The sequence below is a fragment of the Fulmarus glacialis genome, unplaced genomic scaffold (genome assembly GCF_000690835.1).
Source record: "Fulmarus glacialis isolate BGI_N327 unplaced genomic scaffold, ASM69083v1 scaffold8857, whole genome shotgun sequence".
Taxonomy (NCBI): Eukaryota; Metazoa; Chordata; class Aves; order Procellariiformes; family Procellariidae; genus Fulmarus; species Fulmarus glacialis.
The window spans coordinates 41,504-55,770 of record NW_009225061.1 but is presented as its reverse complement, the minus strand read 5'-3'; the positions used below and the strand labels follow the sequence as shown (position 1 = coordinate 55,770).

Sequence of the window (14,267 nt, the reverse complement as noted above, 5' to 3'; positions counted from 1 at the left end):
CAGGTTCCCCCCCCTCCTCCCCCTGCCCCGTGAGGCTTGAGAAATTCTTTCCTCTTGTTCATCTGGAAATTCTACATTTATTTCTGCCTTTTAAGGATGACAGGTGTTAATTTTAATATTAGTATGTGGTCTTTTACTGCGTAATGCTTTCTGAAACATCGCTTTGTCCTCTGGGCTAGCAAATGGTTAAGCAATGCCACACCAAGGGGGAGCGTTATTGTATGTAAATTGCCCTAGTTTTGTAGTTATATTAACACCCACTTAGGAACCTGTTGAAACAGGTATGAGTATATTGAGACAGCTTGTGCTCTAATTATGGGCTATTTATCTTACTTTATGGAGATGCTTAAGCAGAACTCACTGCCTCTATGTCCTTCGGTAAGGCATTAAATGATTCGGTGGCATGTCCCTTCTACTTTCAGTTTAGGTCTTCCTAAGTGGAACAAAGTGGGTGGGTTTTTTTGTTGCCCCAATAAGGTTCTTGGGAGGGTATTATGAGCCCTGTTGCTAGCATTTCGACTCTTCCAGGGTTTGAGTAGCTCTGTGTCCTCTCAGGAGGCTTTGGTTGTAGTGCTCTAAGGCATGCAAGTGACGTTACAGAAAGCTCTTGCCCCACTCAGAAGGAATGGGGAAAAGGGTTGCTTGTGGGAGTGGGGAAGAGTTGGACTAGATCTCAAAGAGGGTCCCTTCCAGCCTCAGAGATTCTGTGAAAGTTGGGTTGAAGCAGCATAGGAAATGCAACCATGTGGGATAGGGGAAGAGCATGATCTGAATGATAGTGTTTGACGTGCTTTACAGTATCTTTTGGATAATGATCCAGAATTTTTAAACTTATGTCATGTTTTCTCTATTACTCATTCAGTTGCTATTTGCATTTTTCTAGAACTTCAAGAAGAACTAAGTTTTTTGAGAGGGAAGCAGCAAAGCCCAGGAAAATAGTTTGCAGAAGAATGAGTTTCTTTTTGCAGCTCATGTACGGAAGTTGACCAGGTGTTCCCAGAAGCCTTTTCCTCCTGATAAACACTACTCCTTGTTGCTTTTCCAGGCTCCCCGTCCTGCTTTGGTTGCAAGCCTCCCTTTTCTTGGGCTCAGGCTGCACTCCACAGTGTAATGGTGTCTCATTTGGGATTTAAAGTGTTCTCCCAGTTTAACTGTCTATGATCCGCAATTCTTCATTTGCAGTAAAGGCTTCTTTGAGAACATTCCGTTCAAGAAGCTGTGGCAACCAGCTTGATTTTTTTAATCCCTTTAGGAGAGTGTTTGCATTCCTATTTATAAAATTAACCTGAGGAAATACAACAGTCTAAGTCACAAAACACTATTTATGTCACATTAGAAAGGGAAGTGTGGTACTAAGTCTCTTACTATAGGAGACTGTTGAGAAGCTTGCAGGAAAGCTAATGCTTTCCAGGCTAAACTAGGCTTAAATTAGCAACTTCCTATATATACTTCAAAAATTGTTACTTACCGTTTAAGTGCACTTATACCTGAAGTACTAAATGTAAGGTCCATGAGACTTTCTGAGGCTATTAATACTGTTTTCACTCGGACTAGAGGGACTGAGCATCCTTTGCCCTGTGGAAGCTTCTCTGATATGGGGTATTTTGATTTATATCTTATTTGGAACTCTTCTGGCATGTAGCCCCCACCATCTATGACTTGTAGGTGTCCTGAGTTGGTGCCTTCTGCACTCCCATCTCTTTACTGCATAAAATCTGTAAGCTGTTCGCATTGAATACTGAACTCCTGTCAAAACTTGTTGAACTGGTTTGCTTTCTGTAACTTGTACTTTGACTCAGTTCCTTACTCCCTTAACATGTCCTTCGGGTTGTATTTGTTTTTCTGTACCTTACAGGCTTTGCATAAACAGTCTTCCTATTATTTTCCTGAGTTAGATGGCAAGGAGCTCAAAGACAAGATGCGAGAGAACATGTATGCGCATCATCTGGTGTTTGGTGATTGAAAGTTTCTGCACACAGAGCCTTTGTAATCTGGACATTCAGAGCAGAGGCTACGGTTGTCATGATGTACATTTTATGAAGAGTTTTGCGAGATGTTAATTAGGAAATTTATTGTAGTTTTGGGGGTTGGGAGAGACTAGAAGTGAGTGAGATGGCTGGAGAATGAGAAGCCAGCAGAAGCTAGAAGAACCCGGTGTGTTGCCTGTTTCCTGCAGAAAACCACTCCCTGTTGTGGGAGGGCTGTCAGCCAGAACATAAAACTGTTTCTTGCTGTTGATTTTTGTGAGCACTAGTTCCTGAGAAACATCTAGTTTCCCTTTTCTCTTCCCTCCCCTTCCAGGCTCTCCTGAAATCTCCACCACTGTGTCTGTTGGAGACATCTGGTTGCAGACCTGTTTCTGTGATTAGTTACTGTGGCAACCTCATTGAAAAGCTTCGTGGCACCTTTTTCTTGCTTGTGTTAGCTTTTCAAAGGTGTCAGCTCTGCTGCTTGGAGCTGTAGAGAAGCCAAGTGTGAGGAAGAGGCTTTCCTGGGCAAAGGGGATGGGTCTTAAAATTGAGTAGTTGTTTGCATTCAGGTGGAAGAATCAGTAGAACTGAGGTTTGGGGACTGTGATAGTGGCTGATTGTAGGTACCTTATGATGAGCAGCTGTGGAATGTTAGTGAGTTTTTTCTTTTGGAATAACTTTGCATTTTTTTATGTTATCTGGAGAGGAGTGCAGAGACTGAAAACAATCTGAATAACCAAAGAAACAGCGGTGAAATCAAGCTGTTTGTAAAATCTCTATTGAATCATGAGTATTCTTTCAACAATGAGGCTGTAAGCATAACTGTCTGCTGCAGAATCCACAAATAGGAAAACAGCATCAGGAATTAGATCTTTAAAAAAAACTCAAGCAGAAGTGCAAGAGGGATGAATTAAAAATTTGAGGACTTGATGCTGTATCTGCTCTACAGTCAGTTTTTTAGATGCTCTTGAGTGTAGGCATCGGAATTGCTACACCTGATTTTAACTTGTGTTAATAGAAAAGGCCATCTGAGGATTAGTGGCAGCTGAGCTAAATAGATGTGTTTTAATTGTACCTTTAAGCAAATACAGAATTAGAGCAAAGAAGAAAGCACTGGTGTTACGCCTTTTTTGTTGTTTTAAGAACACTGGCTTGTTTATCTTAAAAGGCAGATGGCCACTTTATGTACTAAGAGACTGCCTTGTATACTACCATTTCAAGTAGGGAGAGATGGAAGTAATAGAGTCAGATGTGAGAACTTGACTGGCATTCCCCTTGAGTTTGAGTAGTGAAGATGTACGTTCATCTGAAATGTATGTTTTAGCAAGCATTCTGTTTATGGTAACAGGCATGAAAATGGAGGAGCTGTGGTAGAGTAACAGACTAGCTCTGTGGTAGGTTAAAAAAAGTAAACCTTAGAGATAGTTGAAACTGAATAAAGGCAAGACAATTGAGAAGATTGTCTAAGACTGCATATCTGCACTACTCAAAGTTATCTTTCCTTTGATGGTTAAAATATTGCAGCCTGTGAGATTTTTCATTTTTACTAAAAACTACCTGTCTTCTATAATTAGAAATGCAGTTTACTGCCCTCTCAGGAGAGATGAAAAACTGGCCATGGTGAATTTGAATGCATCTCATCTCTGTTGTGTACTGCTACAGTGTTCTGTATTTGAGATCAAGAGTAAACTGTGCGAAAATATCCCCAAAATGCAAATTAAATTTTATGTTTATAATCCATCTTTTCTAAGTTACTGTAAAGAAATAATCGCTTACTATTTTCTCATTAAGGTCAGAAAGGTCACTTATTCTGTCATCTTCTCAGATATGGCAGATTAAATAATTTTTAGCTCTCTCCATTGAGCCTTGCATGCTGGACTGAAAATTGGTGGTTCAGAACCTGATTCATGTGCAGTTCATATGCTTCTGCCTTAGATTTGGTGCTGTTTGTCAGAAAAGGTGGAACAGGCTGGTGTCAGTGACTAGTTTCAGTCATCTGATTTCAGTCTGCTACCAAAGGACTGTCAGAGCACCAAGCTGCTTCTCAGACTTTATTTCAACAAACTGAATGCACTACATTGTTCAGGCTTCTCACTGTGAAGTATTATCTTAGCTAATCAAAAACTTCTTTCTATCTTATTCCTGCTCTCCAGTTTGGAAAAATGCAGACCACAGTAACAAGGTTAGTCTCATCAGTGTCGTATACAAAAGAATAGTAGTGCCTGACTTTACTGCTCCCCTTTGTATACACCCCACAATAACATTAGGTCTTACAGCTTTAAACTTTGAATTCATTATGTCTGCTGTACTCATTACACATTTTTCAGTGTCACAGTTGTCTTTTAGGATACAATCCCCAGTCTGTAGATAAACTACATCGGTGACCTGATATTTAACCATGTCTAAAGCCTAGGTTATTTGAACAGTCCTGTTCTTACTCGGTCTGTGACCATCTGTGTGCTAATTATAGGTTACAGTTTTTTTCACCCTGTTTTTGGAATGTATAGATCAGGAAGGTAGACTTGATGACAACGTTGTAGGGCCTCTCAATGAGAACAGCTAAAAGAGCTTGAAGAAGTGGTACAAAGTCATGAAATCACTAGCGGATACTTAATGAGAGTAGAGTAAAGAAATGCTTGTGAGATAAGCCTGTACACAAGAGGAAGATTTAAGTTAGTTAAAAGGACAGGTTGGCCACTATGTCTAGACCAGTACCAGCTAAATCGTGGGCTGAAGGAGAAACATGATGGTGAGATGGTATCTTAATTACTTGTGAAACTCTGGGCTACTGGACTCCGTACTTCTCCTTAATATTTTGTCTGAAGTGTTACTGACCAGCATTTTAATGACACAGATTGTGGTAGTGCTATACCCACTTTCAACCCCTAATGCTAAGTAAATAGTATGCTAGTGTGTGACAGTAGTAGCAGCATGAAACTTGTTTAGCATGGGGTTGTGTTCACAAATTGGAAATATACTCATGTGACCAACTTTGTTCTTCTTGCACTTCCAGATGGATGGAGGCCTGTCTGAATGAGGAGCTGCCTCCCACAACAGAGCTGGAAGAAGGATTGAGAAATGGAGTCTACCTGGCCAAACTTGGAAACTTCTTCTCCCCTAAAGTGGTTTCTGTGAAGAAAATCTATGATAGAGAACAGACTAGATATAAGGTGAGAGCTGTTGGCCATAGATACTGCTTTAGGTAGACATCTAAAACAGGAAAATGTGCACAATGTGAGCAAATAAGCAGAAAGTTTCTGTTAGTGTTACCTGAGAAACTCCATCTTCACTCTAGAACATTGGTTAAGTGAGGGCGGGTGGACACTTAGCTTTATATGTGGGCTTGCACTCATGTGGAAGAACTTGTCATAAACAGTCAACATAATCGTATATAGAAGACTTCTGACTTCTTTTCTGCAAGACTGTTGTTTTCACTATCCATCTTAATGAACCTCCCTGCTGTTCTTGGCAGCTGTGATATTTTGTTTCTTACTGCCCTCCCCCTTGTTCCTGCCTATTTTTATTTCAGGCAACTGGTCTCCACTTCCGGCACACAGATAATGTAATCCAGTGGCTGAATGCCATGGCTGAGATTGGTCTCCCCAAGGTAATTTCTATGTTGTGCATGCAGATAAATAAACTCAGAAGAGCTTTACATTCCATGGAAGCATTTGCTGTTGTACAAAAATCAGCAGACTTCATTTAGTTAATTCTTCATTTTCTAAATTTGTGACCCTATAGAAATTCTCTCCTAAAACTTGCTGAAAGATTTCATTCTGCTATGTGTGTGAGAATTATTAGGAGCAAAATAATTCCTCCTTCTGTACCATATCCTTAATATCACTAATCTTGCATAACCATAACATGCATTACATTGTTCTTGCCATGCATTCTTTTGAGCAATATCTGAGCTACAGTTTGATTGTGGAAGTTTTTTAGAAATCTGTGCTAAAAGAAGCAGCGCAACAGAAAATACTGTGTTCTCAATTTCTTCAGATTTCCCTACGAAATTTTCACATCAAGTTGAAATGTTCCTGGTGTAGCTTAATAAAATATAAATTATTGGCTTCAGTAGGGGAATGGCCAGATAAACTCCTCTGAGCTAATAAACACTGTTGCCTGAAAATACATGGAACTGTGGTATTGTTGTGCTGATAATCAAGTTGCATACATAAGTAGTAAGTAATTTTTTTTTTAACATGATTTTTTTTTTTTTTGTAAGCCATGTTATGCTTAGTCTCACCAAAACTAGCATTGCATAGTTTAATCTGATGTATGTTTTGTTTGCATACATGCTTGCAAATTGAACACTTTATTTTTGGCAAAGTTTTTCAAATAACTTGTTGAGATTTACTAGTTGAGCCTTGCTGGGATGTATGATGATCTTACGGGGACAAATTTGGGATTAGGAAATAGTGAAATGTGGTGTTAAGGTTGTTAGGTGAAAATAAACGTAGAGGGAGCTAGACAGAAAGAAGTTATATGCCAGGTATGAGGCAAGATTTTCAGATGTAAGTGAGGTTTTGGGGGAAGTAAATGCGTGAGGAGATGTTAAAGAAAGTCGGCTGGGGTCCAGTATGTTGACAAAGAGATATTGGTGCTTTAGGTATTTTCCCATGCAGAAGAGCCAGGGAACTGATGCTGTGGAATTGTGAGGGTCCTTCATTGCTCTTGCCTTTACAGAAAGAGCGGTGCTATTTTGTGCTTATAGGCAACAGCAAGGAACCTTCCAATAACTAGAAAGTAACGTACCTTGTCAGCACTTCTGAATGAATTGACACGTCCAGTATTAGCTCCTTGTATTAAACTTTGAAGAGCTTTGTATTTGAGACTGAAAGCTTTTGGGTGCAGCTAACTGAAAATGTAGTATGCAGAGCACCTCAGTGCTGGTCTTGGTTTCCCTTTGTCACTGTCTCTTCTCTTGCTTCTCAACCCCATTTAGTCCAAACAAAATCCTCTTTTCTCTCTTCTAAGTATTTTTTTCATCTCTTGACTTTCACTGAAGTCCTCGCTAATACCTCACGACTCCGTATCTTGGTGGGCACACAAAAGAAGGGGTGTACTCATCCTTGTGTGTAGAACGTGGGCAGGAAAAGCCCTGGTTTGGGTGGTAGAAACAAAAGGAAGGATTGGCGCTTCAAGTAGGAGAAATGTTGGGCCAGGGCAGAGAAGCTTGAAGAGTTCTGTTCTGTGGGCTGTTTCATTAGTGTACTGCAGAAGAATTGGGCTTATCATAGTTATGCGATTTGGCTGTATAGAGTGAGTATAATTCAGACTGCTAATTTTGTTTTATCTTTAGATATTCTACCCAGAAACTACAGATATCTATGATCGCAAGAACATGCCACGCTGTATCTATTGTATTCATGCACTCAGGTAAGGCATGCTAGGCAGAAACCTAATTGCTTCTGAAATCTTTCTGCAAAACTGAAAGGCGAGAGGGGAGAGAGCTGAACTGAAGGCTGGATGAGGAGGAATTTTCTAGCAGAACAATCTTACCAGGTCAGAGCAAAGATCTGTGAAGCCAGTATTTTACCTTGGGCAGTGGCCAAATCAGATGTTCAAGGAAAAAGAACCAGTCAAGTATGTTGTGATTACTACCTTCCCATCCCAGTTCTCGCCCTCCTTCTCTACTGTCTGAGGCAGAGCTAAACATTTTGGGGCTTAAAGGACAGCCTAAAGCCCTAAAAGGTGTTTGTGAGAAAGGAAAATAATAGTTTATCTAGGGATCAGTCAGATCACAGAATGAAAGCCAGTGTGGTCACAGCGTTGTACTGCAGTATGTGTATCTTGACGACCACATAAGTGATCAAGCCAGAACTGTTGTTGAAAGGTCTCTTAGATTTTAAAATCTCACATAGACTGAGTACAATAATCCCAGTTCTTGAGAAAACTGGAAGGATTCACTTGTTGATGCTTTGCTCTTCAATTTGACAGGATGGCATATTGCATGCGGGTTTTTTGTTTGGTTTTGGTTTGTTTTGTTTGTTTTCCCTGGCTAGCTGGTTTGAATGCAAGTGTGGCTTTTGGAACATGTTGAGATTTTTATTTTAAAAGGATTCCTTTTGTAGAATTTACTAGGTGATTGAATGCTGGATTGTGTACATCTGGGTCTTCATCCATTGCTTGCTCAGTTTCAGTTCTCAAGAATGGCTTGTTGTGCTCTCTGATCTGTTGCCAGTGTGAAATCCATAGAGATAGGTTGCGTTTATCTAAATGTTAGCTGATACTTCAGATTGCTATAGATGAAATTATTATTTATAGAAGAGAGCTTGATTCCAACTTTAGATCTAAACTGAGTTATCTCTGTAGAATAAGTAGTTAGGAGTTTATAGAACAGTAAGGAGTAGACCTGTGGTAGGGTACACTGCCACTGTCAAGACCAATGCTCCTTTTTGTTTACGTTACGGCAAAGTTCCTCCCTCACTGGCAGCTTTGTGATAACTACTGTAGCTACTTTATGCCGGGAGTTGGCTGTCATATATTCTTGTTACATGTTCTTTGTTATATCCTGGCCATTCCCCGCCCCCGCTTCCCCACAGTAGTCTGAATTGTGGACAATTACCAAGCTTCCTAAGAAAATTAAGTTTGCTGTTGCTGTAGGCTTTTTAGATCATATATTAGGAGAAGAAAATTAATTCAGGGAGCAAAATTAATAGATGCAAACAGTCCCAGTAGTTAGGGCTGTAGAAGTTATAATCTTTCATCTAATAATACCTTTTCCATACTACTAAATTTTTTTCAAATTGTTAACCTTTTTGGCTGCAATGTTCCATAGCCAATTTCTCTGCAAAGGCAGCCTCCTCAAGATTTTATCATTTAAATAATGTTACTTATCAAGGAAAGAAGATTCTGACATGTAAATATAAATATGGAAAAGAATGTTTTTATAAAAACTTGTTCTTTTTTCAGGCTTAGTGCCGAAGTACATTCCAGTTAAGAAATAAAGATCTAGCATGCAGTTTTGTTGACAGTCCATAGGTCAGGCACTCCTGCCTGGTGTTTGTGTTTTGTTTTGTAAAAAAAATCTACTTAGATTTATAAAGATTGGAGATGTAGATTTGACATGCTGAGGTCATGTGAAAAGGTGGAATTGCTTACCCTCTGTTTTCCAATCACATTGAAACTGAGTTTACCAGAGGAATGGATATTTACTTTATTAATAGTTTATTTTTAATGTTCCTGTATAATGAGATATTTCAATAGAGGGTACATTTCCATGATCTCTGCTGAGCCGGCACAACAGGCAGAAAGGAGAGGAGTTGCTTCTCTTTCCCCAGTCCCATTTGTCCTTAGATATATGGGCTCATCCCTCCTTTGTGGCAGTTCCATTTCTCGTCAGGCTCCAAGTAAATAAATTAACACCATTTTAGTAAGCCAAATCAGCTTAGCGGATCCTTCCCCCCTACTCGCCACCAGTGAGGCCACACCTGCAGTACTGTGTCCAGTTCTGGGCTCCCCAGCACAAGAGAGACACGGGCATACTGGAGAGCATTGAAGGAAGGGTCACTAAGATGATTAACGGGCTACAGCATTTCTCCTGTGAGGAAAGGCTGAGAGAGCTGGGCCCGTTCAGCCTAGAGGAGAAAAGGCTGCAGGGGAATCTCAGCAATGTGTGCAGCTGTCTGAAGGGACGGTGCGAAGAGGATGAAGCCAGGCTCTTTTCAGTGGTGCCCCATGACAGGACAAGAGGCGACTGGCACAAACTGAACCGCAGGAGGGTCCCTCTGAACATCAGGAAACACTTTATTTACTGTGAGGGTGACCAAGGAGCAGCACAAGTTGCCCAGAGAGGTTGTGGAGTCAAAAGCCATCTGGACATGATCCTGGGGAATCTGGTCCTACGTGACCTTGCTTGAGGAGGAATCTTAAACAAGACAAACTTGGAAGTGCTCTTCTAGCCTCAACCATTCTGTAATTCTGTGAAGACTTCAGAGCGGTGGATCAGTTATGTGCAGCTGAGGGGGGAAGAGAGGAGTCAGCTCACCCTCTTAGCGATTTTGAGCTTAGCTAAGTGGCTCCTTGAATCTGTATCTCCTAAAATTATCTGTGTCATTGTCAGAACCACAAGGAAAAATTACTAGTTCTAATTATTTGCTTATTTTCTTTTCTAGCCTGTACCTGTTCAAACTGGGTCTTGCCCCCCAGATTCAGGATTTATATGGGAAGGTGGACTTCACAGGTAAAAAAAAAAAAAAAAAAAACACGTGCTAAAAGTGCTGATATGTGTGCTGCCTTTATCTCATACTCTACTAGACATTGTATAGATCAATTAAAGGATCGTTACTGTTGATATCCTAAATGCAAATTAAATTCAAAATTGATGGCTGTGAGGAGTTCTGGTAATTTAAGAAAAAGGTTTGATTTGGGTGCTTCTGAGCCAGGCTGTTAAATAGCCATCGGTTCGCTAATCATTATTTTCGCAAATAACAGCCCCTTAACTTTTTTGCCTCTGTTGTAAGATGCTTAAACCTTGCCTCCATTTCCTTGGGAGAGGTTTCAATTTGGAACTTGGTAAATGGTTCTGACCTCCCTTGACAATTTAAAGTAGAAGTGCCATCAGCTGAAGAAGAGTTTGCCAGCTGATGTGCTGCAGGAAATTCTAGTACAAAGTCTCATGTCCACATGCCTCCTCAAGGTTTCAGTTCATTGATTTTTGCAAAAGTGTCAAATTCTGTGTTTTGCATTAGTGAGGTTCCTGCCTGAGGGCAGGCATCTGATTTAAAAGGTGTATAAACTTTATTTTCCTACAAAACAGTTATTGATTGTACCTATAAAATGCTAAACTCTCTTTTTGAGTTGTATGGTATTTAGCAACAGCCTGTCTTTATATCCTCCATTCGCTTTTCTCACCATAGTCTGTCTGTGAGGGGGGAAAAAGAATGCTAAAATACTGCCTGTGCATTTTCCTGACCTGTTGGCAGCTGTAGTTGAGGCACTTCAGAATGACAGAGTCTGTTTCCAGCTCCTCGTGAGAAAGACTACGGAATATTCCCATATGAGTTTCTGGGAGAAATGTAGATTTTAGGAAAGTATGCAAAATGTCTATCAGTTTTCACTTACTTTGTTTCACTTACTGAGTTATATTCAAAGTATTATTTAAACAGTAATTGTAATTTATTGTAGTTATTCTAATTTTTTTTGTAGCAGCAGTTAGTATAGCAGTGCTGATTCCTAATGTGTTTAAGCCTGCATAACACTGTTTTCATATATGTTTCAGAGGAGGAAATCAGTAATATGAGGCTTGAACTGGAGAAGTATGGTATTCAGATGCCTGCCTTCAGCAAGATTGGAGGAATTCTTGCAAATGAACTTTCTGTGGATGAAGCAGCATGTAAGGAAAAATAGAGTTTTGTTTTATGTGATTATTCAAATCAGCAGATTAGATCTTTTTTTTAAAGTGTTGGTTTTAACACCCTCTGTGGTAAGACAGTACAGTTCTTTTGATAGGCCTTTTGGAAGACTGGGAAGAGGGTTTTCTTCTTTCCCATGTGTGGTTTTTTTTTTTTCTTTTCTTTCTGGAACATGATGATTTGACTAGCTAGAGTATCGTACTAGGAAGTAGGCTGCCACTTTTTGTCAAGAACACAAAGCCATGATGGAATGAGAGGTACTTTGATAATTCTTTTGCTTTCCAGTTAATTTCCAGATAATTCTTCCGCTCTTTCCAGTTAAGTTCTCAATTTTTAACAGAGCTGTTGTGTTTGGGACTAACTGGCAGACTGTGACTTGTTTTTTAGTACATGCTGCTGTCATTGCCATTAATGAAGCAATCGACCATCAGGTTCCAGCTGACACTCTTATAGCAATGAAGAACCCTAATGCCATGCTAATAAATCTTGATGATCGACTGGAATCCACTTACCAAGACACACTCTACAGAGCAAAGCAAGACAAGATGGAGAATGCTAAAAATAGGGTAGATCAATTCTTCTTTCAAACCATCTGTTTGCATGCATTGCAATTTTGTATTGCGGTGTAAACTGTGGGGAGTTCACAGAATGTGCGTTACAGTCCTGCACGTATAGATTTAGGTGGATTTACTCCTGATGGTATTCCAATATGTTCCCTGGTAACCTGTCTTTCTATTGTAGGAGACAGGCAGCAGTTAGCTGTGTTACTCTGTTTAGCTGTCTGAAATATGGGCCGCATAGATACAGAATTCATGTCAGCCTTTATATGGGAATGCTATCCCTCTACTTTCATACAATATAGATATGTTTTCCTAATAATTAAATGATGAGCAAAACTGATGCTCTCAGAAGGGGTCAGTGTTGGTTTAGAACGCTGTATATCAAATGTCTAGCTAGATGTACTGCTTTCTATGTTCTGGAGCTCTACTGTGTGTTCACATAGAGCCATTACATTGAAATAAGGTGTTTCTAGGCTGTCTGTATCAGAGTGTGAGTATACTTACTTTATACGTATTTACTTCTAGGGCTTCTTTTTGCTTGTGTAGAGGTAGCCTATCTATGACCTATCACAGCAGTTATCCTCCCTGACCTTTTCAATGAGAAGATCTATGAGGGCAAAGGAAACTGTAGAAACACTGATTAATTTTTATTTCGTCTTCAGATCGCCTCAGAAAATTCAGAGAGAGAGAGAGATGTGTATGAAGAACTTCTGACTCAAGCGGAGATTCAGGGAAACATCAATAAAGTGAACAGTAGGTATCATGCTAAAGTAATAATCTTAATTAAAAGAATACTTAAAAACGATACCTGTGCTCCTCCTAGCTTTCTGTAATGCTAACAAAAGTGGAAGGCAGCTCCCCTGTTTTTGTGGGGGTTTTTTGGTGGTGGTCTTCTTTATGTGATTTGGTTTTGGTTTTGTTGTTGTTTTTTTTTTTTTACTGATTATTAGTACATAGTTGTAAGCTGAATTCATTTTGACTTCTGTTGCCCTTCCTTTAGGAAATGGATTGTCCGTGTCACTGGCCCCCCCAGTTCTTCATCTTAAGTAATGCATGCTGTTTGCAACCTTCAGCCCCCTTTTCAAGTACTACTTTGCAATTGACTTTGGAAGTCTTCCATTCAGATTACATACCTAACTTGCTATCCATCAGGTCTAAGAGTATTTCTTTCTGAGCAGTAGGTTATATAAACCGTGGGACTTCCTCATTTAATGTTTCTCTCAAAACTCTCCTTTACTGTTGCTAGCACATGCAGCCATATCAAAGATTGACGTAGCTTTGGAACGAGGAGATGCATTAGCACTGTATGAAGCTTTGGCAACACCAGCCCTGGGACTCCGAGGATTGCTACAAGAAAATTGTGACTGGTATTTCAAGCAGTTTTTGAGTGATAGACAACAGAAACAAGAGGTATGGAAAAGTCTAGATTACCCTGATTCATGAGGTTTTTCCCGCCACCTTCCCCTTTCACCGTACCACTGTATACTAATCACTTGCTATATACCTGCATTACAGTTTAGTGTTGGTTTGAAAAAGTTAACACTAAGAGACAGAAGCATACAGTAAGCATATTTATCATTTAGGTTTCATCTCTGCATATGAAAGGCCAGTGTAATGCTTGTATGTATGTATATATAATTAAAATACTTTCACTAAACCTTAAAATACTAATTCGTATGTGTGTATAGAATCCTTATAATATAGGTGCATATTCCCTCTCATTTTACTATTGTCAGTGCCCAAATAATGTGGATATTTGTGTTTTATAAATACCTGTCAGGTAAGTATATACTACTTTCACTGTGGAGAATCCCACCATACACCATTTGTAGACGTGGCACTTAGGGACATGGTTTAGTGGTGGAGTTGGCAGTGTTAGGTTTATGGTTGGACTCGATGATCTTAAGGGTCTTTTCCAACCTAAATGATTCTATAACTAAGGTTAACCTTAGTTTCTCATTTCAAGCCAACTCTTCAGTGGAATTTATGTGCAGACTGCTTACATATGCTGCTTATAAAATGCGCAGAATAGTTTTTAAAATCAGCATTCTCTCAATTATCACAGTGTCATGTATGCTGATGCAAAGATGGTTATTACTATTGCATGTCTTTAGTGAATGATTCTTTTAAAAGCTGCAGCAAGGTAGACAAATGAGATATTGCATGCATTTGGATCCAGGAAAAATGCAGACAAGTCAGTTATGCAATTACAACAAACTAGATCTTGGGCACTGTGGTGGATGCATAGGTGCTTGTCTGTCATAGGTAGGAAATGCAATGACGTGACCCAACAGCACCTGCTGGAAGACCTGTCAAGGAGGAGGAAATGAGATGGTTTTTGCACTGTAGGGAGTGTAGAAAGACCTAGAAAAGTTCAGACCGCA

General features: G+C 39.7%; 1 protein-coding gene across 1 annotated transcript in view; it reads left to right on the top strand.

Moving 5' to 3' along the window:
- Positions 1–14,267, top strand: part of IQGAP1 (IQ motif containing GTPase activating protein 1) — a 70,510-nt gene that overhangs the window by 18,392 nt on the left and 37,851 nt on the right. The window contains exons 2-9 of the mRNA XM_009582355.1: positions 4,984–5,140; positions 5,500–5,577; positions 7,270–7,346; positions 10,085–10,152; positions 11,191–11,304; positions 11,711–11,889; positions 12,546–12,636; positions 13,130–13,293. Of these exons, the coding sequence (XP_009580650.1) occupies positions 4,984–5,140; positions 5,500–5,577; positions 7,270–7,346; positions 10,085–10,152; positions 11,191–11,304; positions 11,711–11,889; positions 12,546–12,636; positions 13,130–13,293 (928 nt within the window). The remainder of the gene's footprint in view (positions 1–4,983; positions 5,141–5,499; positions 5,578–7,269; positions 7,347–10,084; positions 10,153–11,190; positions 11,305–11,710; positions 11,890–12,545; positions 12,637–13,129; positions 13,294–14,267) is intronic.